The 27,901-nt window shown below is 42.6% G+C and overlaps 1 protein-coding gene across 1 annotated transcript in view; it reads left to right on the plus strand.

Annotated features, from left to right (window-relative positions):
* Positions 1 to 5,210: 5,210 nt before the first annotated feature.
* Positions 5,211 to 27,901, plus strand: part of LOC145350333 (uncharacterized) — a 56,889-nt gene continuing 34,198 nt past the window's right edge. Inside the window, exons 1-4 of the mRNA XM_080199559.1 lie at positions 5,211 to 7,462; positions 17,736 to 17,815; positions 19,344 to 19,435; positions 27,773 to 27,848. Coding sequence (XP_080055685.1) covers positions 7,167 to 7,462; positions 17,736 to 17,815; positions 19,344 to 19,435; positions 27,773 to 27,848 — 544 coding nt within the window. The 5' untranslated portion in view covers positions 5,211 to 7,166. The remainder of the gene's footprint in view (positions 7,463 to 17,735; positions 17,816 to 19,343; positions 19,436 to 27,772; positions 27,849 to 27,901) is intronic.

Below are 27,901 nucleotides of genomic sequence, written 5' to 3' on the forward strand. Positions count from 1 at the left end.
CGTGCAGGAAATATTGTCAGGTGAAGGAACTTGTGTTCTGAGTTTTGGAACACGATGGAGTTTCAGTTTATCCACGAGACAAGTGTTTGTGTATCGAGATTTCTATGGACATAGACTGCTTCAGTATCTGAAAAGCTCATTACCTTGAGTGATATCCTGGAACTAAGATGATTGATCTCCAACAACAGCATCTTCCTTTGTACTGAGTAAGACTCCAATCAGGGGAGTCTTATTCCCCTGATTCCCATTGATTTCAGTTCTGCTGGGACTTTTTGATGCCATACTTGGTCAAATGCTGCCTTGATATCAAGGGCTGTCACTCTTCCTTCACCTCTGGAGTTCAGTTCTTTTGTCCATGTTTGAACAGAGGCTGTACTGAGGTCAGGAACTGAGTGGCTCTGAGAGATCCAAAACTGAGCATCATTGAGCAAGTTATTACTGTGTAAATGCCCCTTGATAAACTGTCAGACACCATCCATCACTTCGTTGACGATCAATGGTAGATGATTGGGGTGGCAATTAGCCAGGTTGGATTTGTCCTGCTTTTTATGACAGAACTTAACGGACAATGTTTGATATTCTGGGTAGGTGCCCATGTTGTAGCTGTACCAGAACAGCTGGGCGAGAGGCACAGCTGGAGGAGAAGTCTTCAGTGCTACTGCTGGAATGTTATCAGGGTCAGTAGCCTTTGCAGTATACAGTGCCTTCATCCGTTTCTTGATATCAGGTAGAGTGAATCAAGTGGTGTGGGTCAATTAGGGACCAAAAGGAGGATCTACACACTGAGGGAGAGAGCATTCTGAGGTACTAAATGAACACTTTGCATCAAGCCTACTAAAGAAGAAGATGCTGCCAAAATCATAGTGAAGGAGAAAGTTGTTGAGATACTAGAAAGGCTAAGGTTTGATAAAGAACAGGTATCAGAAAGGCTGGTTATATTTAAGGGAAGGGTGGAAATTGTGGCAGTACTTGAGAAAATCTTCCAATGCTACTGAAGGCATACGGTGAAGGCTGAAGGGTGGTGAAGAAGGCATATGGTATGCTTGCCTTTATAGGAAGGGGTATAGAGTGTAAAAGCTGGCGTCTAATGTTGCAGTTGTATAGAACGTTGGTTAGACCACATTTGGAGTACTGCATCCAGTTCTGGTCGCCGCACTACCAGAAAGACGTGGAGGCCTTGGAGAGAGTGCAGAGGAGGTTTACCAGGATGCTGCCTGGTATGGAGGGTCTCAGCTATGAGGAGAGACTGGGCAAATTGGGGTTGTTCTCCCTGGAAAGATGGAGAATGAGGGGAGAACATAAGAACATAAGAAATAGGAGCAGGAGTAGGCCATCTAGCCCCTCGAGCCTGCCCCACCATTCAATAAGATCATGGCTGATCTCGTGGCTCAGTTCCACATTCCCGCCCTCTCCCCATAACCCTTAATCCCCTTGCCTATCAAAAACCTATCAACCCGCGTCTTAAAAAATATTTAGCGAGGCAGCCTCCACCACTTCAATGGGCAGAGAATTCCAGAGATTCACCACCCTTCAAGTGAAGAAGTTCCTCCTCAACTCCGTTCTAAACCGCCCCCCCTTTATCTTGAGGCTGCGCCCTCTAGTCCTACTGTCCTTTCTGAGCGGGAAGAGCCTCTCCACCTCTATCCTATCCATCCCATTCATCATCTTATATGTCTCAATGAGATCTCCCCTCATTCTTCTAAACTCTAACAAGTACAAGCTTAGTTTATTCAGCCTCTCCTCATAGTTCAACCCCCTCAACTCCAGTATCAGCCTAGTAAACCTCCTCTGCACTCCCTCCAAGGCCAAAATATCCTTGCGTAAGTGCGGCGACCAAAACTGCACACAATACTCCAGCTGCGGCCTCACCAGTGCCCTATACAGCTGCAGCAAGACCTCCCTACTTTTATATTCAATTCCCCTCGCTATGAAGGCCAGCATCCCATTTGCCTTCCTGACCACCTGCTGCACCTGCAGGCTGGGTTTTTGCGACTCATGCACAAGGACCCCAAGGTCCCTCTGCACCGTCACCTGCTGCAGTTTTTCGCCACATAAATAATAGTCCTTCCTACCATTATTCCTACCAAAGTGGACAACCTCACATTTGCCAACATTAAATTCCATTTGCCAGTTCCTGGCCCATTCGCCCAGCCTATCTAGATCCTTCTGCAGACTCTCCACACCCTCCACCAATCTTGGTGTCATCAGCAAATTTCGACACCATACACTCGGTTCCCTCCTTCAGATCATCTATATAAATGGTAAATAGCTGAGGCCCCAGCACCGACCCCTGGGGCGCACTCCACTAGTCACCAACCGCCAATCCGAATAGCACCCATTGACCCCCACTCTCTGCCTCCTATTTGACAGCCAATCCTCTATCCACGCTAACACCCTACCCCCAACTCCATGCCCCCTGACCTTCTGTAATAACCTCTTGTGAGGCACCTTGTCAAACGCCTTCTGAAAATCAAGAAACACCACATCCACCGGCTCTCCTAATAGACCTAATAGAGGTGTATAAGATTATGAAGGGTATAAGAATGAACAGTGGGAAGCTTTTTCCCAAGTTGGATGCGAAAATGTGGAGGGGTCACGGGCTCAAGGTGAGAGGGGCGAAGTATAATTCAGATGTTAGAGGGAGGTTTTTCTCACAGAGGGTTGTGGGGGCCTGGAATGCACTGCCAAGTAGGGTGGTGGAGGCAGACACACGAGGGTTGTTTAAGTCTTACCTAGATAGGCACGTGAGCAGACTAGAGATGGAGGGATACAAAAGAATATTCTAGTTGAGGATCAAGAGCCTCAGGACGTTCCTGGGAATTAATAGATTCCGATCGGCCATCCAGCAAATTTTATGGCTCACCATACTCACCAATAAATTGTCCCTGAATTGGATCTCCCTTAATCTGGTGCACATATAATTCCCTAAATTTGCACCCCTTTATTGTCGACTCCACGAGATGTAGACAAAATTCGTAGGTAGAAGAAGGATTGGAATGAGGTACTCACTGAACTCTGCAATACAGAAGGATCTGGTAGATGAATTAGGAAAGGTTAGTAAGCAGGTGCAGCAAGGAATTAGGAAGGTAAATGGAATGTTGTCATTTATTGCACAGGGAATGGAATATAACATTAGAGAAGTTTTGTTACAATTGTACGGGGTGTTGGTACGACCATATCTGGAGCAGTGTACAGTTTTGGTTTCCTTACTTTAAGATTCCTGGAGTAAAAGAGTTAAACATATAGGATGGATTTCTGTGATCTTGTTCACCCCATCGCTGCCGCCACCGAGAATTGAGAATTTGGTGCTCAGCCAGATCTCTGTTCACTGCAGCGGGACCAGAGAATCCCAATTGCAGACAAGATTGAAGAATTTAGCCGAAAAGATCATGACGGAACTTGATAGGGTGGATCCTCAGAGGATGTTTCTCCTTGAGAGAGACTAGAACTAGGGAACACAATTTAAAAATAAGGGGTGCCCCATTTAAGATGGGAATGAGGAGGAATATTGTCTTTGGCTATTAGTCTGTGGAATTCTCTTCCCCAGAGAGTGGTGAATAGTTAGATTCAAGATTGACAAGGGAATCCAAGGTTACAGAGGGTAAACATGAAACTGGGACTGACGCCACATTTAGGTTTGCCATGGTGGAGCATTGGGCTGAATGGTTTACTCCTGCTCTAATTCATATGTTTATATCTAACTTTATCATCGTTCCTTCTCTGGAACTCCCTCCCTAACAGCATGTTGAGTGGCCTGCAGCAGTTCAAGAAAACAGCTCACCAGCACTTTTCAAGGTCAATAAATGTGGACCTAGCCAGCCACACCCACATCCTGTGACTGAATTAAAAATATGGTCAAATAAATAACCTCCATAATTCTAATTTGATTTAGACCAATACTTTATGAAGAAAACAATACATAACAGATAAAAAAAATCAAATTTATAAGTGCTTACAAATACCTAGTATCATTGACTTGGAAAGGCTCCTGAAGAAATAATTAAAACAATGTAAAAATACTGAATATGACAGAAGAAAAAGTGTTTTTCAGAAATCAAATTAACCCAAAATGTATTGGATAGTTTGAATTGACTGGCATCATGCATCTGTACTAGGCAACTTCAACGCTTAAGCTTTTATTTTGCCTCTATTTTGAAACAATCTGCCTCTCCTTTTAGAATTGCACAGGGAAGTTCCAGTCAAAATAAATCCACAGTAGCGTCTTTATCTTAACTTGTAAATTAGAAAACATTCGTCACCCCTGAGTGCATGATCTGGAATTATAAACAACATAAATCAACAAAAATTTTCACACTTGCATGCATCATTCAATATTTTAATTCCTGGGATGAGTCATGAACTCAGAAATTCCCAATAATTTTTGTGATATTCCCAGGTTCTGAGTGTCAAGGAGACTTAATTTAAATCAGTTCAAAAACTAAAACATGACTCAAAGTATCTCAAGAATAATACACGTGCGTACATGAATAGAAAAAATAATTAAACTTAAAAACAGTATCCCTGCAGAAAAGGCATTGATTAAAATATTTCCAATCATCAAATGAATAACTACAGAGGGCTGAACTATGTTAGCTCTGTGAACAGAAGTGGGTGGCACTGACAGTAAAAAACATTACAGACACTATATTTAAGTCAGACTCACAAACAAAAGCTACCAAAGTCAAGACTAGAAAGGTTTAAACTGATTATAGCTCTGTTAAACATTTGTAGGCCAGAAATCTCCAGACATAACCTGGAGGGGAATGTGAAAGCATGTGTTTAATTCTCCGGCCTGATATTTGTGTTTTTATATGTTAAAAGGGTTTGTTGCACCTTTGGGTGAAGATAATCTATAGTTTTGCATCAGAAAGTTAAAAACCCAATTAAGCAATCATCTATTTGTTTGGGTGTTTTGGTCTAATTAAATCTTCAGGTTTTGGTTTTGACTGCTCCCTGTTTAATTTAACCACCTCTTCTAACTGTTCCATGTTGCTCAATCTGCGCTCTAAATTGACTACTGTCTTTAATTTAGTTACAAGCAAAATCTCCATTTTCAGAGATTATTACATCAGTACTTATCTTTTGTCAGAAATCCATCAATCAATTAACATCTCACCAAATCTTTATTTTGGTTCCCATCCAGGAATGCCTGCATAGGCAGACTTTCTTGGTAGTTTCATAGAATACTTACAGTGCAGAAGGAGGCCATTTGGCCCATCAAGTCTGCACCAACCACAATCCCACTCAGCCCCTATTCCCGTAACCCCATGGATTTACCCTGCTAATCCCCTAGCACTAGGGTCAATTTACCATGGCCAATCAACCTAACCTGTATATCGTTGGACTGTGGGAGAAAACCGGAGCACCTGGAGAAAACCCACGTAGACACGGGGAGAACATGCAAACTCCACATAGACATTGATCCGAGGCCAGAATTGAACTGGGGTTCCTGGCGCTGTGAGGCAGCAGTGCTAACCGCTGTGCCACCCATGAAGGAGACAATCGAAGGGTTTGTCTGGGATTTGAACCTGGGACCTCTCGCATGCTTACCAACTGAAATACCCTATGTGAAAATCATACATCTAGACTGACGAGCCTACGCAAAATTTCATTGCAATTAAGTATTATCAGTCTAGCAGCAATGATTCAGTATTTGTTATAATAATCTTTATTACATTGACTAACAATACATTTCTTATAATATTTCTACAGTTTTACTCAATTATAAGATGACATGCAAACTACAATTTGGTTCACAGAATATATTAAATTACAAAGTGATTCTTTCTGAATAATGTAATGAGGTTTTCAGATTGAGAATGCCCTGACCCCCCCAAGAAAACCACATAGCCCATCCTTCTAAATGACCCACTCTAGTATCCAAATCATCCACATGGCTGTTTGACTTATGATCTCCTCGTAGGTGAACAGCTTCTATTTTAACACTATAATATAACCATGGTATGTGCTTACGTAATACTTAAGTTGTTTATTTAATTGTTATTTATTTTACCCTATTTATCATTTTTTCAGCCTTTGCCTCTGTTCTATGTAAGCTTTGTTTTGAATGGAGTAAGTGCATTAGCCAATCTTAAACAATAGTAAATGATATCTTGGCAACTAATTTCTTAAGAGCCAATTTCTCGACCTTACTTGTTTGTCAACCTGTGCCCTTGCATTTCCAAACTGTGTGTTGTTCGTTCATAGGGATAAATTTCAGATTTCCACTTTACTCCACTATTGCTATAAACCCTTACCTAAGCAAAAAGTGCAGGGATAGATTGACCATTTAAATAATCTTAAAACAGTCTAACACTCTTATGTAATAAATATCAGTCTCAGTTCTGATATTTCTAATTGACCCAACCTCATTGCTAGGGGGAGCTTCAGATTTCTATGATCTTTTGTGTGAAAAAGTGATTTCTGACATCAACCTGAACGACTAAGCTCTAGTTGTAAGGTTAAGCTTCCTGTTCTCAACACTCCAGAGGGAACATGTCCTTCTGTCTACCCTATCATATTATCTCAAGTGCCTCAATTAGATCAAATGGATATTCTATACTCAAGGAATACAAATATAGTTCATATAAGCTATTATTATTTAATCATGCTAACCCCAGTATAATTTTGATGAATCTGTACTATATTGCATTCCCCTCCAAGGCCAACATATCCTTCCTGAGTTACACTGCCTATAACTGAATGTTGTACCTCAGATGTGGTTTAACCAAATTTTAGTATAAAGGTAGCCTGATCTCCATCCCTTTGTGAAGAGTGATTCCTGAAGAATAATTTTCTACAGATCTTTTTCATTTTCTGTCATGCCATTTTTATGTTCTTGCTGAACATTTTTGCTTCTGACCCAGTATTTCCTTATGTGGCTTGGTGTCATTTTAGCTTTATGTTTCTGTGAAGCACCTCGGGATGTTAAAACATGAGTTGTTGTTGCTATTTGCCAGTATTTGTAACAGTATGAGTCACTGAGATTGTGGGTGCTCCACCAACCTTGTTGCTTAGCAAAAGATGTCAACAAAGCTATTAGCAACTCAGTGCTATGTTGTGATAACCAGCTCTGTTCCAGTTCACTGTGAAGGCAGGGGTGCCACAAAATATCTAAAAATAAACTGTACTCTTATGAAGCACTGGTTTGTTCAGTAATTATTAGGATGGCAAAAAGTTCGCCATTGTCTGTTTCTTTTCGCCCTCCAATACACCATCTGAAGAAAGGCTCTATTCAAGTGGAAACTGCACACTTTCAAATTCCTTTCAGATCTTTAGACCCTGAGGAGTTTGAAAAAATCAGACAGAAAGCCAGCATCGCCTGGACTGTGGAATATGAGAATCAATTAAGAAGTGTTACCACTTATTCAGCAGAACATCGAAAAAAACAGCTGGATGAACCAACACAGAACCGGGTCCGACCAAAATCTCCAACCAGACTGCACAGACCCCATCCACCAGAGTAAGGCATTATTTAATGTGCAGTTTTTAAACAATAGTTAGAATGTTTGTGGCATTGATTTGTAAAGGATTCTGGAAATAAAATTATTATTTGTGGTAACAGAAATCTTCTGCATTTGTATAATCCAGATGGTTAAAATATAATACTTATTTTACTGATCAAGTATTACAGATAACTTAAGAAAGCTCTCCTCCAGTGCTGAGACTTGCCCTTCCATCCACCTCCTTTGGCCTCTTATGCCAAGAGGCTTCAAAGTGATTTAGATAAGTTGAGTGAGTGGGCAAATACATATCAGACGTGGTACAATACAACTAAATGTGAAGTTATATACTGTGGTGTGAAAAACAGAAAGGAACAGTATCATTTAAATGGTGATATATTGGGAAATGTGGATGGACAAAGGGGTCTGGGTATCGTTGTACACCAGTCACTGAAAGTGGAACGGCAGGTGCAACAAGCAATTAGGAAAGCAAATGGTGTGTTGGCCTTCATTGCAAGAGAAGTTGAGTTTGAAGTAGAGATGTCTTTCTGCAGTTCTATAGGGCCTTGGTGAGATCTCACCTGGAATATTGCATGCAGTTTTGGTCTCCCTACTCAAGAAAGGATACACTTGCCATAGAGGGAGTGCAGCAGAGGTTCACTGGGCGAGACTGCCCTATGAGGAGAGATTGGTTTGACTGGGCCTTCACTTACTAGAGTTTAGAAGGATGAGAGGCGATCTGATTGAAACATATAAAATTCTGTATGGGCTGGACAGATGCAGGGTGGATGTTTTTACTTGTTGGGGAATCTAGAACTAGGAGACAGAGTCTCTGGATACAGGTAGACCATTTAGGACTGAGATGAGGAATGGCTCCTTCACTCGAAGGATAGTGAGCCTTTGGAATTCTCTGCCACAGAAGGCTGTGGAGGCCAAGTCACAGAATGTGTCCAAGAAAGAGACTTTTTTTTAGATTTTAATGGCATCAAGTGGTATGGAGAGAAAGCAAAAAATGGCTTTGAGATCAAGGATCAGCCATGAGCTTTTTGAATGGCTCAAAGGCTGAATGGCCTTTTATTCATCCTATGTCAAGCTTTATCCTTCCACCCAGCCCTTAAGGCTTCTCATATCTCCACTACCAAACTATGCCTCCTATGGTCCTCATACCACCAATGCCAAGCTATGGTGCTTCCATGCCCAATCACCCATAAGTACTGTACAGAATCAGTGGACAGGATTTCCTGCACTCTCCATGGTGTGTTTTATGGTGGCAGAGGCAGCCTGCCATTAGCTCGTTGTGGGATCTTTTAGTGTCCTGCCACTATCAATGGGATTTCCCATTGTTCGCACCCTCCACCACTGAGGAACTTGTGACCAAGGGCCACCATTGGCAGGACCAGAAGATCCCACCAGTGGCAAATCCTGCCCATTGAACCATATTACTGACAGTTGGATATGTTAAGTAACTTTGAGAAAGTAATTCATTCATAACATTCTATTGTGTTAAAAGAAGGCAATTTCACTTAGAAGATTATAAAAACATTTAGCTGAGAGTTCAGATAGTCATTACTCTGGTTGAAACTCCAGTAGCCCAGGAAAAACATTGCTTGATTGACAACTCAAGTTTTTTGATTTCTCCTGTCAATTTCACAATGTTTACACAGGATTAAGTGGTTATAAGAGTTTGTAGTTTTTGCTATTGATACTTTAAAGAACCTGAATAATTGAAACTTTTATTTATTTTTCATTGATTCATTTATGGGATGTGGGTGTCACAAGCTAAGCCAGCATTTATTGCCCACTCTAATTATCCTTGAGAAGGTGGTAAGAAGCTGTTTTCTTTAACCACTGCAGTCACAGTGCTTTTAGGAAGCAAGTTCCAGGATTTTGACCCAGCTACAGTGAAGGAATGGCAATATAGTTCCTAGTCAGGATGGTGTACAGCTTGGAAAAGAGCCTGCAGATGGTGGTGTTACATGCATCTGCTGCCCTTGTCCTTCCAAGGAGAAGAGGTTACAGGAGAAAACGATTTCTAACTATATCACATGTGCTGTAAACAACCTAAAACAAAAAGCAGCACCATTACCTTCTTTTCTATCCAGACTGTGGGAGTGCCACAGAATGGACTTACTTAACATTAACGGGAAAATCTTTATCATTATTGATTATTATTCATGGTGGATTGAAGTAAACTGATTGCGTTGTACCATGGCAGAAGCAGTCATTCAAGAGAACTTATTTAACGCATGGCATCCACACATTGTCAGTCTGTCAGTGGGATGCAATTTGCAACTGAGCAATTCCAAAAATTCACAAATGAATATGGCTTTGTTCATTTAACCAGTTTACCTAACTGTCCTCAAGTAAATGGAGAGGCCCAGAGTCAGGTACAAATCATTAAGGAGTTGTTAAAAGCAATGAAACTTACCTAGATTTTTGATTGACCAATCCTCACCACGATAGAATGGTTTCTCAGCATCAGCGTTAATAATGGGTAGGAGATTGAAAATACAGTTTCCATCTGACACAGAAAATTCAAACCCAATGTCACCACAAACAACCACAAGAAAGTAAACAGTGTGAGAAAGAAAACTAACTGGGCTTGGAACTTTAATCACGCACTGAGTGCATGAACTACCAGTACTTAAGCCTGGGAAGAGACTCCATCTGGGCATTGGCCTGGACCTCTAATTGGACTTCCATTTGTAATATTAGCCATCTTAAAAATAAGTCATTTAAAACTTTCTTGATTTCACTGCGACACCAGTTGCCAAAGAGCAGGTTGTCAGTGCCTTTATTCAGCTGCACCCTCAACCTGGTTTGCATTGAACTTAGAGATGTGGTCATCTGCCACAAACATGTAATTGAAATCACTTTTCTCTGCTTCCAGATGTGAAATTGGGGTTAGGAACTGAATTCGTTAGCATTGCTTTGCCAGAAAACTGGAACCGAGGAATTTCAACCCCTCACATCGAGCATTCTTGGCCGACATATGCAATGCATGCACTTATATACACATTTTTTGAGGTCAGAATGGACTAGGCCTGACAATTGCCTTGTCCATGAAGCCAACATGCAGAGAATGAATAGAATCACAGAAATATAAAGTTTATGGCACTGGAGGAGGTTATTTGGCTCATAGTGTCTGCAGTGGCCAATAAAATGAGCCAGCCATCCCAGTCCTATTTTCCAGCATTTGGTCCATAACCCTGCAGGTTATGATGCCTCAGGTGCATATCCAGGCAGATTTTAAATCAGGGCATGGGTGGAATTTTAGGAGATTTTTTCCAAGTGTCCAGCTAGCATGAAGATGGGAGAGATCGGTTTTTAGGTGAGTTTTCATTCTCAATCTTACGCACTTCACGCATTGAAAATATGGACTAGACTGTTTCTGGCCACTGGAGGCAGTGGGTGGGCTTAACTTGCCAGCTTGTAAACCAGCCAGCAACGCAGATTAAAGCCATAAACCGCACGTGCACAGATAAAGCCCTAAAAAAGCTGCTGTCCTTCTAGAACTCCCCCCGGGCCAGATACAGCCTCCCCATAACCCCCCCCCCCAACATTACTGATCACCTTACCCATGCCCCACTCTCTCCACTGCTGGGACCCCCTTGCATGTGGCCACCTTATCAGCCCACTGACCCCAATTGCTAAGTGACGACCCCCCTCTCTCCCCTGCCCCCAATCATCACAGAATCACAGAGGCACATTGACTTTCTCTCTCTCTCTCCTTCCATCACCACCAGACACACACACACACACACACACACACAACCCCCCCACTGCCCCCCTCCATCAGCACCACATGCAAATGCTGACTTAATTTCCTCTGCATGGTAACAAGGCAAATTCCATTAAACTCGCTGGAATGCTCTAACAGGCATGCAACTGATCTGCCCTAACAAGGGAAAGTTCCTCAAAAACCCAAAAGGGACGACAGGCAGGCAGCGCAGGATGAAATGGCCTTAAGGAAGACACTGCCCAGATTTTCTGATGCTGATCTGGCCAGGTTGCGGGAGGCAGTGGAGGAAAGGTGGACCCCTCTTTTCCCCCCCAGCAGGAAGCCATTCCAGGGTAAGTGATGGAAACGCAGCCTGGGAGGTGGTGGTAGCATGCATGAGTGCCAGAACACTGGCCAAGAAGACTGAAAAGTAGTGCCGCAGGAAACTGAATGACCCACTCCGCGTAGCAAGGGTGAGTGTTTAACCTCATCCAGCATCTTCCCTTAAATGACATCCAGCTCCCCCCGCCGAGCACCTTTCCCTTCACCCCACACACACACACACACACACACACACACACACGAGTCTCAGAACCCTACCCTCTCAGGGCCACCCCCCCAGATATTCTCCAGGATTCGTGCCATCAGATTTTGCATGGCTCCTTCTGTCCCTACAGTAGAAGAATGCCCATAAGCGCTGGAAGAGGGCGAAGTCAGGGGTTGGTGTTACTGAGATTGGGTCCACACCCACTTTGAGGAGCAGGCACTGGAGTTTGTGGGAGAAGAGGGGATGCGGGCCATTAGCGACAGCATGGTCAGGCTGGAGCACAATAGTGAGCACATGCCAATCCTCTACTTGTTGGAGAAATCTCAAGTAATTTGCATGCAGCCCACATTCCTCTGCCGCCCTTGCACTTAGCCTTGTGTCCTGTGTTGCAAGAAGGAGAATCCAATGCACTGGGGCCATCTGGCATCGTGGTCCCCACTGCTGCTCCCACCCATCCTGCCCCTGACACCTCTGATGACTCCTTGGAGGAAGCCAACGAAGGGGCCTCCGAGGCCGGCACCAGTTTTGCGTCAGCATCCACCTTGCAACTTGCCATCCCAGAGACTCTCACATCAGTGGATCGAGTTAGTCGTGAGGCAGCTGGGTCACTCTCTGGTGTGCATAACACATCTGTTGGAGGAAGAACATCTGAGGCCTCTAGCATGCGAGGCCTGCTGGTGGCAAGGACATATTGACTCCAGGCTATATGCTGGACCTCTGTGATCAGCAACAGAGCCAGGGAATGCATGAGGGCCTGATGGTAACACTGGACCAACAAGCGAGGCTGTTTGGAGGTTCCAAAGCTTTCATGCAGACCAGCTATTGTCTGTCTTGCTTGGTTCCCAGGCCAATACTGTAAGGGTGGTGTTCATGGTGGAAAGCCTGGGGCTGGAAATCCTCATCATGACTGGCAGGGTCCAAGTGATGGCCATACAGCAGGCCATGGTGGAGTCCCAGAGGGCCAAAGCTGAGGATCTGAGCAGGCTTTTCGAGATTCTGCAGCCCATGGCTGAGAGGCTCAAGAGCTTGCAGGAGACCCAGTGGGACAGACTGAGACACAGCAGGCAATTGCTGCAGCACTTGCAAATGTTTGCCCAGTCACATAGGGTCATGGCTGATGGGCTGATAGTCCAGTCTGAGGGCACTTGCTGCTGCCATTGACAGGTGCCCTCCAACTCAGAGGGCCATCACTAAGGGCTCGACCACCATGACAAGAACATAGGTAGTCCTTCAGGATGGCAGGACCAGGTGATGCCAGAGCTTCTGGAGCTCACTGCAGAAGCATTGCCGTCTCATGAGCAGGCCCAGGGGCTCACAGGAACCCCGAGGGATGAGGAAGGACTTGAGCCTGTGTCAGGGCCTTCCACCTAGGAGACTCTGACTATGGCTACACCTTCTGACTCCCCCCTTCCTGACATGGGGCATCTAAGAGGGTGGCATGGAAATGTCTGTGACACTTGGAAGCTGTTCAGGGCCCTCAAGGTCCAGGTCCTCCAGAGGACAATGGTTAAGGGCATCACAGGCCACAGGCACAATAGGCAGCTGGTGACCTCCACCTCTGATGTACATCCTGTGGAGACACTGAGACATAATGGTAGGCCACATAAAGTTACAAAGTTGTAGCAGCACTAAGATGGTGTGAGTGAAGGAGAGCACTAATTAGATAGAATATTTAGGCACTTTAAAGTCTTACTATTATGTGGTTTTATATTATCATTTATTTTGAAGGCACTTCAAGCAAAGGAATGCTTAAACTTGGTGCCATGGTTTTTTTGACTCTCCATTCTCTCGTTTTCTGATCTTGCCTCTTCTATTCAACTTCATCCTGCTCCTCAGCTGGAAGCTTCATTGCATGTCCATCTGCATGTTATTTCACTCCATATGGGAAATCCCACAAACGTCTCCACTCTTGGACTGGAAGGACCCTGTGACGCAAACGTTTAAGGTGGCTGTCACTTTCACTGCCATGAAGAGTGGGTTCCCTCATTCCCGAATACCCTGAGAAGCCAAGTCCTGTAACAACTGGCATGGGTGTTGCAATGTCTTCTTTCAGAGACGGAGATGTCAGTGGCATGTGATGCTCAACAGTTGCTTAAAGGACACTTGTGTGCAGAACTGCAAGGGTCTCCGTTCCCTCTTCTCTCCCATCCTCCCCCCAAACTCAGGGCGAATTATGGCCACGTCCTGCCTCAGGTGGTAAAGCAATTCCCTCTCCTTCTGCCTGGGCCTGGGCCACCTCCACCTGCAATTCATCCTCTGCTCCTTCTCCTCAGGTCCAGCAGCAATCAAAAGAACAGCAAGATCAATCGGTTGCACTGCAAAAGCCATCTCGTCAATCTGAAAGGAGGATGGGGGGAGGAGAGATTTGGTGAAGAGGAGAGACAGATGGAGATGTTAAAGAACTCTGCTCGACCCCAGCCTAGCAACACACACTCCCTATAGGCCCCCAACACACATTTTGCATAGACCCCCCAGCAACACACACTCCCCACATGCCCCCCACAGACCCTCCAGCAACACACACTCCCCATATCCCCCCCACAGCACTCCCAGCAACACAGTCTACACACATTCCCCCCCACAGCACCCCAGATTGGCAACACAGCCCCACCCCCATTCACAAACATGCACTTAGAACCCATGTAGTAGTGGCCACAGACAGTGCTGCTTGATAAGTCCTGAGGCTGCAGCACTGCCACTTAAGAGAGTTTCCAGCCCATACTCCACCAGCAACAGTGTTTGCTGTTGCCAGCATTAGGTCCTAGAGTCAGCAGTAAGACCTAAGGTCAGTGCTCAGGCCATGCTGAGACTCCGAGGTCTCCGAGATCCCAAGGTGAGCAACAACAGCACCCCTCCTACAGCATCCACCTCCCCAACCCAAAACACAACATAGTTGCCCTGAAATAATCCCCCCTGATTGGCATGGAGCAGTTTGAAAACAGAGGCCTACTTCCTCGCTCACCTTCACTGTGCCAGTACCTGAAGTCGACTTTTATAGAGGAGATGTTTCCATCTGCAGCAAATAATGTGGTTAAGGCAAATGAGCTGGGACAATTGGGAGTGACACTCACTAATTTACATTTGATGAATGCAAAATAATGTAAATTGACATTTCACCCATTTTGGGAGGGTTTCCGATAATGCTGATTTTTTTTTGGGTGGTAAAATGGGAATGGATGTGAAAACGGGCACCATTCCTGATCATCACATCATGCCCAATTTTACAACTTTTTCCCACCGCAAAATGGGCTCAATGAGGCCATAAAATTCCACCTGATGTTTCTGGCCGTTGTTTCCAGTCCACTTTTATTAAATCAATTCTCATCTTAGTAAGATTGGCCTTATCCTGATTTTGAATTTTAACTCTTCTTCTATCTTTGTCCTTTTCCATAATGATGTTAAAATTAACTGAATTATGATCTCTACAACCAAAAGGCTGCCTCACTGCCACTCCTTCCACCTGCCCAGCTTCATTACCTAAAACAAAGTCTAGAACTGCACCCTTCCTTGTTGGACTTGTTACATTCAGGCCCAAAAAGTTCTCCTGAATACCCTTTAAGAATTTTGTTCCATCCACTTCTATCACACTTAAATTTCCCCAGTTAGTATCGGGGCAGTTAAAATCTGCTTCTGTTGCTGCCCTATTGTTTTTGCGCATCTCAGAGATTTGCCTACATATTTGTTTTTTCATCTCTTTGGGAGCACACTAGAGAAATCCCCAGTCATATCACTGCCCGTTTTTTGTTCCTAAACTCAATGCATACGGCTTCAATTGATGGCCCTTCTAACAAATCATTTTCCCCTCTAACCATAAGAACATAAGAAATAGGAGCAGGAGTAGGCCATCTGGCCCTTCGAGCCTGCCCCGCCATTCAATAAGATCATGGCTGATCTGTCGTGGCTCAGTTCCACTTTCCCGCCCTCTCCCCATAACCCTTAATCCCCTCTCTTATCAAAAACCCATCAACCCGCTTCTTAAAAATATTTAGCGAGGCAGCCTCCACCACTTCAACGGGCAGAGAATTCCAGATATTCACCACCCTTTGAGTGAAGAAGTTCCTCCTCAACTCCGTTCTAAACCGCCCCCCCTTTATCTTGAGGCTGTGCCCCCTAGTCCTACTGTCTTTTTTGAGCGGGAAGAGTCTCTCCACCTCTATCCTATCCATCCCATTCATCATCTTATACGTCTCAATGAGATCTCCCCTCATTCTTCTAAACTCTAACGAGTACAAGCCTAGTTTATTCAGCCTCTCCTCATAGCTCAACCCCCTCAACTCCGGTATCAGCCTAACCAAAATTATCATGTTTCATTGCAGTGTTAATGTAAGCCTACTTGTGACACTAATAAATAAACTTTAAATTTTCCCACCTCAGAATTACTACACTGGCTAAAATACTGCCATGGGTAAGAATTTCCTTGACAGTTTTCTGAGATTCAAAAAGACCATCATGAACATTATTCCCCACAATAGCATTTCATTGATGGAGAACCCAAAAGAAGGAGAAGGGAGCAACACTGAGAGGAAACCTGAAGAAATGAAGTTTATTAGTGGGAATTGAGGATAAGGAATGAAAACTGCTTGGAAAAATTAAGGAGGTGGGAATAGAAGGATGAAGTGTATCAGCACTCACTGAGGGAAAGATTGGAGGTTAAAATGTGGCTCCAGTTAATGTGAAAAGCGCAAGAGGAAAATGAAGAAGGAAAGGCATGAAAGATAACCAATTATGGCCTGGGAATGGAGGTGAGTGAGGGGTGGCAACCAGGATAGATGTGACTCCATGTGTAAACTGAAGGAGAAGAGTACCGACATGGGGGACAAGAGGATAGAGACCAATCCATGTTATTTTGAAATATGGGTAAAGGGAAAAAGTGTGCATATAAAGCAGCGAGATGAAGAGAGTGGCAATTGGAACAGTTTTTCCCTATTGTCTCTGTCCAGAACTCTCATGATTCTGAACATCTCTACCATATTTCTTCTCAACCTTCTCTTCTGTAAAGAGAATAACCCCAGCTTCTCCAATATATCCTTGTAACTGAAGTCCCCAGCCCTGGAATCAATCTCATAAATGTTTTCTTATTCAATCCAATGTTTTTACATCCTTCCTAAAGCTTAGCGAGTTATGTTTGAACTAATGTTTTATAGAGGTTCATCTTAACTTCTTTGCGTTTGCTCTCTCATTCCTTTATAAAGCCCAGGTCCAATATGCCTTATTAATCACTTCCACAACCTGCCCTGCCACCTTCAATGATTTGTGCACTTATACTCCTGCGTCCCTCTGTTCCTGCATCCTTTTCAAATTGTATGCTCAATTTTACATTTCCCACCTTGTTCTTTAAACCAAAATGCATTACTTCACACTTTGCTGTGCTCACTGTCATCTGCTCATACCACCAGTTTGTCATCTTGAAGTTTATAACTATCTTCCTCACAGCTCTCAATATTTTCCAAGTCTTGTCCTAATACTTCTGTGTCATTCACAGATTTGAAGTTGTGCTGAATCCTGGACATCCGTGATCCATTAAGAGAAGCTGGTTCCTGACATCAATACCCAGAGTATTTCACTAAATATCATCCTCCAGTTTGATAAACAATTATTCACCACTTGTTTCTGTTTCCTATCACTCCATATCCACATAGTCACTCTCCCTTTTACTTGTTAGAACTCATTTTGAGGGTTTGATTAATAGAGTAATGCAACATAAAGCTCTGGAAATTCTCTCCTTCAGGTGTTACCTTAACCCTTCAAATGTTAGGTGCCAGAAACCATTTTTACACCATGTATTGCAGGACTGGACATTTTATTTCTTCTAATATTGTTCACACCGTATACGGGATGTGATATCTAAATGGCCATCCTGCTGAAATGTTTCCAATAAAGAAAACACTATACAGTACATCAAGTGATTGTGGGGGCAGGATACTGTAATGCTTATTTAGATAAAGGTGCTGTAAGACTTGCTAAATATTAAGTTTTTATTATATCTGATAAACAGGTACTAAACAACTGTGCTTTCATTTTTCAGAATATTTTTAGTGACACGGCTTCATAAAATTCCAGGGCACTACCGTACATCCAAAAATACAACCAATTCACCACTGCAAGGTAAATAGAGGACGTAGGCCATTGTGAAAGTAGAAAAAAGGTTCAATGGACATGGCGAAACAAAAATTACAGCAACACCCAAATTTACTGAAGAATGCTGGTATCTTACCCTAATATACGATTTGAATCGTTGGAGATTGTATACTTACATTCTAGAAATTGGAAGGCATCATATCCCTTTTTTTGGTGCCGAAATGAGCACCTAAGCTTCCAACATGGCAGAAAGCACATACTCTTTGCATACAAAAAAATGTGCTGCCTGCTATATTGATTGATGCAAGCAAAACAATGTGTCCAGAGCCATGCTGGGTAATAGGGCCCATGTATACTTAAATAATGGGCTTACTGAAAACCTGAAGTCACCTTTATGTTATTAGGTTGCTCTGATGCCAGCAGCATTCAGGAATACCAAGTGTATAAGCAAATTACCAAGCAGTCCTTAAAGGTTTGCTGAATGTGCAACCACAAAATTAACTGTTTGAAATACACAGACCTGAAGAGGACTGTTTCTTCCAATCCCATGTTCAATCGTGTAGACCACTCTTCCACCTCATTCCCAAACCCATCTTAAGTATTACAGCCCCTACACTCTCAATTGCTATCCCTGCTCCCAGTCAAATCCTACCGAGCTTTCCCTGTGTCGATCACCGCTACTCTCCCACTGATTTTTTGTGAACACCGATGGCAAGTCCAGCATTTGCTGTTCATACCTAACTGCTCTTGGGAAGATGGTAGTGAACCATCTTCTTGCTCACAGTCCATGCGGTGTGGGTACACCCACAGTGCTGTTCAGAAGGGTGTTGCAGAATTTTTACCCAGTGACAGTGAAGAAACAGCAATATCATTTCAAGTAAGGATGTTGCGTGATTTTGGAGGAGAATGTGCAGGTGGTGGTGTATTCGTGCATTTGCTGTCCTTGTCCTTCTACATAATAGAAGTCGTTGATTTGGGAATATGCTTTTTAAAAAGTCCTGGTGAGTTGCTGCAATGCACTTTGTATGTGGTGCCCACTGCTGCCACTGTAGTGGAGACAATGAAGGTTCAAAGTGCTGATGAGGATGCCTAGCAAGTGGACGACTTGTTCCTGAATTATGTAGAATCTTTTGAGTGTGGTTGGAGTCGTACGCATCCAGACAATCGGAGAGTATTCTTCCACCCTTTCAGGCAGTGAGTTCCAGCCTCCCCTCACCCTTTGGGTGAAAAAAATCCTTCCTCACATCCTGTCTAAATCTTCTGCCTCCTAGCTTAGATCTATGCTCCCTAGTCATTGTTCCTCCACCAAGAGGAAAAATGACTTCCTGTTTGCTCTATCTATGCCCTTCATAATTTTATACACCTCAACCACGTTTCCCCACCTCCCCAGACTCCTTTGCTCCAAAGAAAACAAGTGTGCCCATTTCATTCAAACTTCAAGGCTTGTTTTTTTGTACTGCTCTATAAGAAGTAGTCAATTGTGTGTAAAATTCTGTGCATTGACAAATTCAATGAATGTGAGAGGTTTTTCTTATGACTGTTATTCCATTGACAGATGACCGGGTTGAAATTCCCAGCCGATCACCTGGAATGTATAAAGCTAATGCACTTTCACAGTCAACAATGAATACTGCCAGAACCAGAGAGGTATTTCAAAAATTAACCGTGGTAATTGGTACTTTTTAACTTTTAAAATTTTAATTGTTTTGGTTTACCCACGTCAAATAAGATGGAAGAAACAGAAATGTGGACCAGCTAACAAAGGAAACAATTAAATACTTAATAATGGAAATGTTAACAAATTATTTGGGGCAGCACGGCAGCACAGTGGTTAACACTGTTGCTTCACAGCTCCAGGGACCTGGGTTCGATTCCAGGCTCGGGCCACTGTTTGTGTGGAGTTTGCACGTTCTCCTTGTGTCTGTGTGGGTTTCCTCCAGGTATTCTGGTTTCCTCCCACAGTCCAAAGATGTGTGGGTTAGGTTGATTGGCCATGCTAAGAAATTGCCCCTTAGTGACCAGGGATGCGTAGGTTAGAGGGGATTAGCGGGTATAATATGTAGGGATATGGGGGTAGTGCCTGGGTGGGATTGGGTTTGGTGCAGACTCAATAGGCCAAAGAGCCCCTTTCTGCACTGTAGGGTTCTATGATCTATGATCTATTATTGATAGAGTATGTTACACTGTGTCTGTATCAACTTTCAGTATTGTCCTCTTAAAATTACATGTATGTATATTTATCTAGCTTTACTGAGATTAGGATAATACAAACATTTAATTCTGTTAAAGTACATGGAAGAATAACTACACTCATAGCTTTAATTCACCTTTCAGCAAATCTCCCCCTGCATTTGTCACTAAGTTAGAGGATACCCTGTTTTATATAATGAGATGTGTTTAAGCCACATTGAGTAACCAGCAGAGCCACTGAATTATGTGACTGAATTTTACATATAACTGTATGTTTCATTTTTAAAGCTGAGAATATACAGCAAGATGTATCAGCAAAAGCAGAAAGTGCTGGAAAGACACAGCAACTCAACTGACACTTGTAGAGACAAAAACAATGTAACTTTTTATGTGTAATCCTTCATCAGAACTGGATCAAAAAGAAATTCAAACCATTTAAATAAGAACTAAAACAGAGGAGGAAAAGAGAACATGTGTACAAATGAGAGAAGGCAACTGAAACCTTGGACAGAATTTCACCATTTTATGGCAAAGTGACACTTCAGGCCTAGGGCAGGAGAAATAGAGAGTAGACCAAGCAGTGATTTAAAAGTGATTTACTGAACTGAGATTGGGCAAAACAACATAAACTGAGGAACAGATTGGGAGGCAAGTGAAGAGTGGGAGCATCAATTAAATTTGGATGACTTTGGAGTATTGCATCAGATAGTAGAACTCTTCATGAGATGAGATTTTCAGATAAGCAAAAAATATTGAGAGATGTACAGAGTATATACAGTGAACGAACACCTTTATCACCACTGTACTCTCAGCACTTTTGAATTTTTCAAACCCAATGCTAAGCCTAAATGCATCCTCGACATCTGCAGCTGAGGTGGAAGCAGTCTGCTGACTGCTGTGCACTGTTAGGGGTTTCTTCTGGAGGCCTGAGGCCTGTTTTGGGTCTCCTGCTGTGGGGCAGTGCACCTTCCTCAGCCTAGGCAGCTGGAGTTGCTGGTATACAGGCAGAAGAGATTTTGAGTGGCTGGACAATCTGGGAGAGTCCTGGGTGGATTGCCCTGAGGTATTTGGCAGATGTTCCTACTTCCTGAGGATACCCAAGGGCCCCTGCATAATTCCTTGAGGAGATGGGTTTCCTGGAAGGAGATCAAGGTGTCCCATCTCCCTCTTGTCTAGCCACTGATCAATCCCATTATGGCGATACCTATGGTGTGCAGATCTGAGGGTATATCCAGCAGAACCTACTGGATTCTCCATGACGGACACCACTCTTCCAATGGTGAGCCTGATGTGCTCACAAGTTGCCACCTTATGAGACAGAACATGAATAGACTCCTCCATTTTCATCTGCCTATGGCCTCTGAAAACCCTGCCTGCTATAACCATTTGTCTTTGTAGCTCTGAAATCTCTCTGAGGGCCAATTCCAGAGGATTGTCACTGGACTAAGACTCAGCAGGAGCCTGGCCAGTCCTCAGTGTGTTGATGACTTGGCTGTCACTGCCTCCACTTACTAAGGAGCTGAATCGGTGCCCTAGAACTAAGTGTTGCTGAGGTGTGTGTCACTACACAGGGTGAAGAGTGAACACAGTGACAGCTCTGCGTCTAATGGGCTCTCAGCATCATCATTCAAGGTGTTCTGGGGACTAGAGCTGATGGGTTTCTGGCAGTCTCCCTCTGCTTTTTCTTGCTGCTGGTTGTAATAAAAGAGATAATTAGTGGTTGGCCTACATTAAAGAGCACTCAATTTCGGTTGCTGGGTGCAGACTAGTACATGTCATTTGTTGGTTTATGGGGAGACAGTGAACTTGCCTCCAGCGCAGGAACTGTCTCTGTCCTCATTGTAAGAAGTCTCACAACACCAGGTTAAAATCCAACAAGTGTATTTGATAGTAAACCCACAAGCTTTCAGGGTTTGCCCCTTCGTCAGGTAAGGCAAACCCCGAAAGCTTGTGGGTTTACTATTAAATAAACTTGTTGGACTTTAACCTGGTGTTGTGAGACTTCTTACTGTGTTTACCCCAGTCCAACACCGGCATCTCCACATCTGTCCTCATTGGCCAGATCTGCTGCCTCCTCATTGAAGGTGGTCAGCATGGTCTGAGCTCAGCAACTCACCTCCAGTCTGGGATCGCTCCTATCTTTTGTGGGCCATCTTGACCTGTGTAAAATCAGATGGACAGACTGTAAGCAGGACAGATGCCAAAGCAGATGATAAGCATGCCTTCCTGCTGTGTTTGCTGAGTGGATCGACGTAAGGGCTGAAGATGTGATCTGTGCAGGATGAAAATGCAAGAGTATGTGTGAGAAAATCTGTAATGATGTCTCTTGTGCTGGTTATGTATGAGATTCCTGTGGACTGTAACCCTACGAATACCTGATAGCCTTATGATGGTGTGAGTTGAGAGTGAGGAGAAGGTTGACTTACCCTGATGGAGAGGATGAGATTATTCATCCTTTGCTGGCACTGGAGGGGAGGGCTCCTCTTCTGAGGTCCACAGGCAGTGACTTCCCTAGGTTCCTCATGCCAAGCCTGGGTGTTGATGGTGATGGGCCTCTAGCTCTCAATACTAAGCTAGTGAGCCTCCCACTGGTCCTCGACTGCTTGGAGAAGTTCTCCAGGCATTTGTCTCTAAATTTTGTTGTAGACTACTTGTCTCTTCTGCAGACCATCACTCATTACAAATCCTGGGCTGCAGAGAGTGAGTGAATTTATGTGTGGGTGCCATTTTAATCCTATGTGAAACCAAAGTACAACTTTGAGTCTATGAGGTAATGCTGGGGCAAACAAATCCCAGCCTACTCTTCCATGAAGTCAGGCAAGCTGCTCAGTCCTGTATAGATGACAAGTGATGAACAGATGATCTGGTGCAATAACCTGCCCAACCAGCCAAGAAGAGCCATGCCAACTTTCCCACTTGTCACCACACTTACTCTGGGGTGGAAAATTTCACCTCTCGAGTGGTCAGTGGTAAGTGTAGACAGGATTGGATTGACCTATAATAACATCAGCGATTACTATCAAGTTTTGCAGATAACTAATGGATAGGAGTGTGGAATTGTATCCTAACAGGAAATCAATCTTCAGGACAGAACAGAATGGAAGATAAGTAGCATGAGAAAAATTGTTTTCTTTCTCATTCTTGCCTTCTGAAATCATGCCATTTTCTCAACTTAGAGAACATCAGGTTTGACACTTTGAGAAATTCACCGATGCTGATATATATAGCTTAAAAAAAGTTCACGAGCAGATTTTTGATTTTCCTCTCTCCATTTGGAGAAGTGGCATAGAATTATATTGAATATACAGCATAAATAAAGAACACTCAGTCTAATTAGTCTGTGTTTTAATCTTCATGTGTGTCATCTATTTTTCCTCAGTTTTAGCCGAGTTGGGTATCATCTGCAAATTTTGTTTTGTGTTACTTATTCCCAAATTCAAATCATTAATATAAATTATAAATAACAGTGATCCAAGCACTAATCTTTGTAGAGCACCAAACTTACTTTACTCCTATTTGATTAACTGGCCATTTCCTATTCATTCTGCTTTCTATTACTTTTGGCCATTTTGCTACCTATTTAGCTATTTGCCCCAACTCCACATGCAGTAATCTTTGTCACGAATCTAGTGCGTAGATCTTGTCAAAGGGTCGTTTAAAAGTCAAGAATATAACATCTTCTAAATTATCCTTATCTATTGTTTCCATCACTTCTTCAAGAATTTGATCAGTTAAACCATCATTTGGAACATGTTAACAGGGTACCTAGAACATCAAAATATACTTAGGCAGAGTCAGTAATTGTTATGAAAGGGAAATCATGTTTGACAAAAAAGCATTAGTGCTTTTTGAAGATATAACTAGCAGTGTAGATAAGAGAAAGCAGCTGATGTAGTATATTTGGATTTTCAAATGACATTCAATAAGGTGTTGCATGAGAGCTTATAACATAAAATAATAATTCATGGGATTAGGATATATTAACTCTGACAGAGGATTAGTTAATAGAATGCAAACAGGAGGAATAAATGGGTCATTTTCAAGTGGGTTACCGTAAGGATTAATACCTGGGTCTCAGCTATTTACTGGACATGCTACTGAACAAGATGAGGAAACTGGGAGTAATGAATCCAAGTTTTCTGATGAATCAAAACTAGCTGGAAAAGTAAGTGTGAGGAGGGTACGAAGAGGTTGGACAGGGATATAGACAGATTAATTGAATATCAAGAAGGTAGACAGACAATAGAGTATAATTTGAGAAAATTATCCACTTTGTTAGGAAGAATAGCAAATTTGAGTATCCTTGTGCACAAATCACAAAAGGTTAATATGGAGGCACTGCAATTTGAAAAGCAGAAAAAGGTGAAATTTTCTGTGCAAAATGCAGGAAACTACAGACAGTTTAGCCTAACTTCAGTTATTGAAAAAATATTAGAATTGATTATTATGGAGGGAATAGCAGTGCATTTGGAAAGTCATAGCCCAATCAAGCAGAGTTGGCATGTTTTCATGAAGGGAAAATCATGTCTGACAAATTTACTAGAGTTCTTTAAGGTGGTATCAGCCAGAGTAGATAGAGGAGAACCATTCAATGTTGTATATTTGGATTTTCAAAGGCATTTGCTAAGGTGCCACACAGAAGGCACAAGATAGGAGCTCATGGTTTTGGAGGTAATATTCTGGCATGAATGGAGGATAGGCTAACCAACAGGAAGCAGGAATAGCAAAAAGTGAACCTTACTTAGGTTAGGAGGCAGTAACCAATGGAGTATCACAGGGATCAGTGCTGGGACTGCAACGCTTCACAATATATATTAATGATTTGAAGGAAGGAACATTGCACTGTGGCCAAATTTGCAGATGGTGCAAAGGTGGGAGGGAAGGCAAGTTGTAAGGAAGGTATAAATGGCTTACAGAGATATTGACAGGCTTTGTGAATGGGCAGAAAATTGTTCAGATGCTATTCCCAGGCTGTAGAATCTAGAATTAAGGGGTAGCCATTTTGGACCGATTTGAAAGGACATTTATTTGCTCAGATAGTTATGAATCTTTGGAAAACTCTACCCCATAGTCTTGTGGATGTTTGTGTTAATTATATTCAAGGCTCAGATCAAAAGAAGTTTGGACACTTAAGGAATCAATGAATATGGGGATACAGTATGAAAGTTGAGGTGGCCATGTTTTTTATGACTGATGGACCAGGCTTGGAGCTGCTGCTCAGTTTCTTATGTTAAGCTTGTTTCATATCTTTTTAATCTATGTTGACTATTTTTTATTTTAATTTCTGTCCCTTGATGTGGTACAACATTATCTTTATTTCAAATTCCAGTAACTTTACTACAAGTGATTCTAAACTCATTGGTTTATAGTAATCAGGCCTCTGACACAGTCCCCTTGTATACTTAAACTGGTGTCTCTGTGATCTCCTGCCCCGTTTCCCTGAATGCATATGGATACATACCACAAGTACATGGGGTTATTCTTTATTAGTTTTCCTAGTGTGCCAATTATTTTCTTTGTTTCTATCCCATTATTTTCTTTTTAATATTAATATTTTTAAGCTCATCATCTTTGGTAAAAAGAAGCTTCTATTTTCTGCCTTTTTCTTGTCATCAGTTTATCTTGCTAATCTTCCAATGCCTACTTTAATTTTTCTTTTGTTATTTATGTGTTTGTTGACACATTTTGACACACTCTGAGTTTATATTTCTATTTGTCTTCCTGATATTTTTATTAACTTCTCTCCTAAATTTAGTGTATTCCCCTTTGTCCTCCCCTTTAGTATCTAAGTACTTCTTACATTTATTCCTTACAATCAATAGAACATAGAACATTACAGCGCAGTACAGGCCCTTCGGCCCTCGATGTTGCGCTGACCAGTGGAACCAATCTAATGACCCTCTAACCTAAACTATTCCAATGTTATCCATATGCCTATCCACTGACCATTTGAATGCCCTTAAAGTTGGCGAGTCCACAACTGCTGCAGGCAGGGCATTCCACGACCTTACTACCCTCTGAGTAAAGAACCTACCTCTGACATCCGCCCTATAATTACGACCCCTTAATTTAAAGCTATGTCTCCTTGTGTTAGCAATCACCATCCGAGGTAAAAGGCTCTCTCTGTCCACCCTATCCAATCCTTTGATCATCTTGTATGCCTCAATTAGGTCACCTCATAACCTTCTTCTCTCTAATGAAAATAACCTCAAGTCCCTCAGCCTTTCCTCATACCAAGACCTTCCCACCATACCAGGCAACATCCTGGTAAACCTCCTCTGCACCCTTTCCAATGCCTCCACATCTTTCTTATAATGCGGCAACCAGAACTATACGCAATACTCCAAGTGCGGCCGCACCAGAGTTTTGTATAGTTGTAACATGACTTCAGGGCTCCGAAATTCAATCCCTCTACCAATAAAAGCTAACACGCCGTACGCCTTCTTAACAACTTTATCAACCTGGGTGCCAACTTTCAGGGATCAATTTTCCTTTTAGTTCTTTTGTCATCCATGGTACCCCATAATTACCTTGTTTGGCTTTTATTGGTTTACATTTCTCTTGAACTCCATTCATTCTCCCTTTATATATTTCCCTTTTTTCCTTCTTTCCTTGCATTTATTTTATGGGATGTGGCCAGTGGCAAGGCCACCATCGTTGCTCATGTCTTTGCTTTTTAAGATTTTCTTCCAATTTATCTTTAGTTCCCTCTTAATTTTCTCAGAATTTGCTTTATTTCAGTTTGTCAGCCTTAGTCTTTGTCGTACTTATGTCACTCTCAATCCTAATCTTGAACCTTGCTGTGTTGTGACTGTTACAACTCAGATGCCCTTCTGATCTTACCTGTCTCATTTATTCTGGTTTATTACCCATGACATGATCCAGCATCGATCCTTGATCAGTATTTTCTAAAATACAGTATGTTATGTCGATTCAAGAAGGTATGCCTGACCGTTAAAAATTGGAAATGAGTATATCTCCTGTACTGACCTTTCAATGCCTGAGTCAGGCAGCTCTGGCCTGTTTCACAGCACTGCTGGAAATTGACTCATTGAATGGACTCAAAGGGAGCTAATTGCCACTGCTTCCAGTAGACTACAAACTGTTATCATGGATGGATAGGGGACTTTGAAATAACTAAAAAGCTTACCAATATGTTAAAGTGGTTTCAATTGGCTAAATTGTCACAGTGCTCCTGTGCTCACATGGGGCTTAGTAAACTTCATTAACCTGTGCCTAAGCTCCCTGAATTTAAATCAGTGGAGCGTATACCGCAGAGGGGAGAGGGACCACTTCATTTTGGACCAACACAAACATAACTGGGAATTTCTCAGTAGTCTGCTTTGATTCTGATGATAGATTTCTTTCTGTGGCAAACATTTAGCAGACCAAACAAAAATTTGCATCTCCTGATTTTCGCACAAGATGAGATCAAGGATATATCATATGAGGAGTTGTGGAAATGATCCCATTTCCTGAGAATTAAGTGTGCTTGTACACCCATCATCATCAAACGATGGCATGTTGTAGGACGCAGCTGCTCTTTTCTTATGTAAAAGTGTGATAAAGAGTGTGTTACTGGTTAAATTTGTGTTAGCATTTACAATATGTGGGTAAAATTTCATATTTTGTACATAATGCATGGGATGTATCTGTAGGTACCAAGATAATGACCAGCAAACTATTATACAGATTGGAGTTGTCTTACTAAACATGCTTACATCTCTGTTCAGTACTTTTCTATTCCCATCAGAAATAACTAAAAGTGATGGATGTAATCCCATTCTGCTCTAGTTATTTCAGGCAGTGTTCAACGACCCAAATGTAGCCAGGGTAGCAGAGGCTTGGATGAAGCTTACCAGTGAAAAAGGTAAACAATTGTGAACCTGACACTAGCCAACTAATAATCACTGTTACCGACTG

This window comes from Carcharhinus amblyrhynchos, chromosome 1, assembly GCF_965287045.1.
Source record: "Carcharhinus amblyrhynchos chromosome 1, sCarAmb.v2.hapA, whole genome shotgun sequence".
Taxonomy (NCBI): Eukaryota; Metazoa; Chordata; class Chondrichthyes; order Carcharhiniformes; family Carcharhinidae; genus Carcharhinus; species Carcharhinus amblyrhynchos.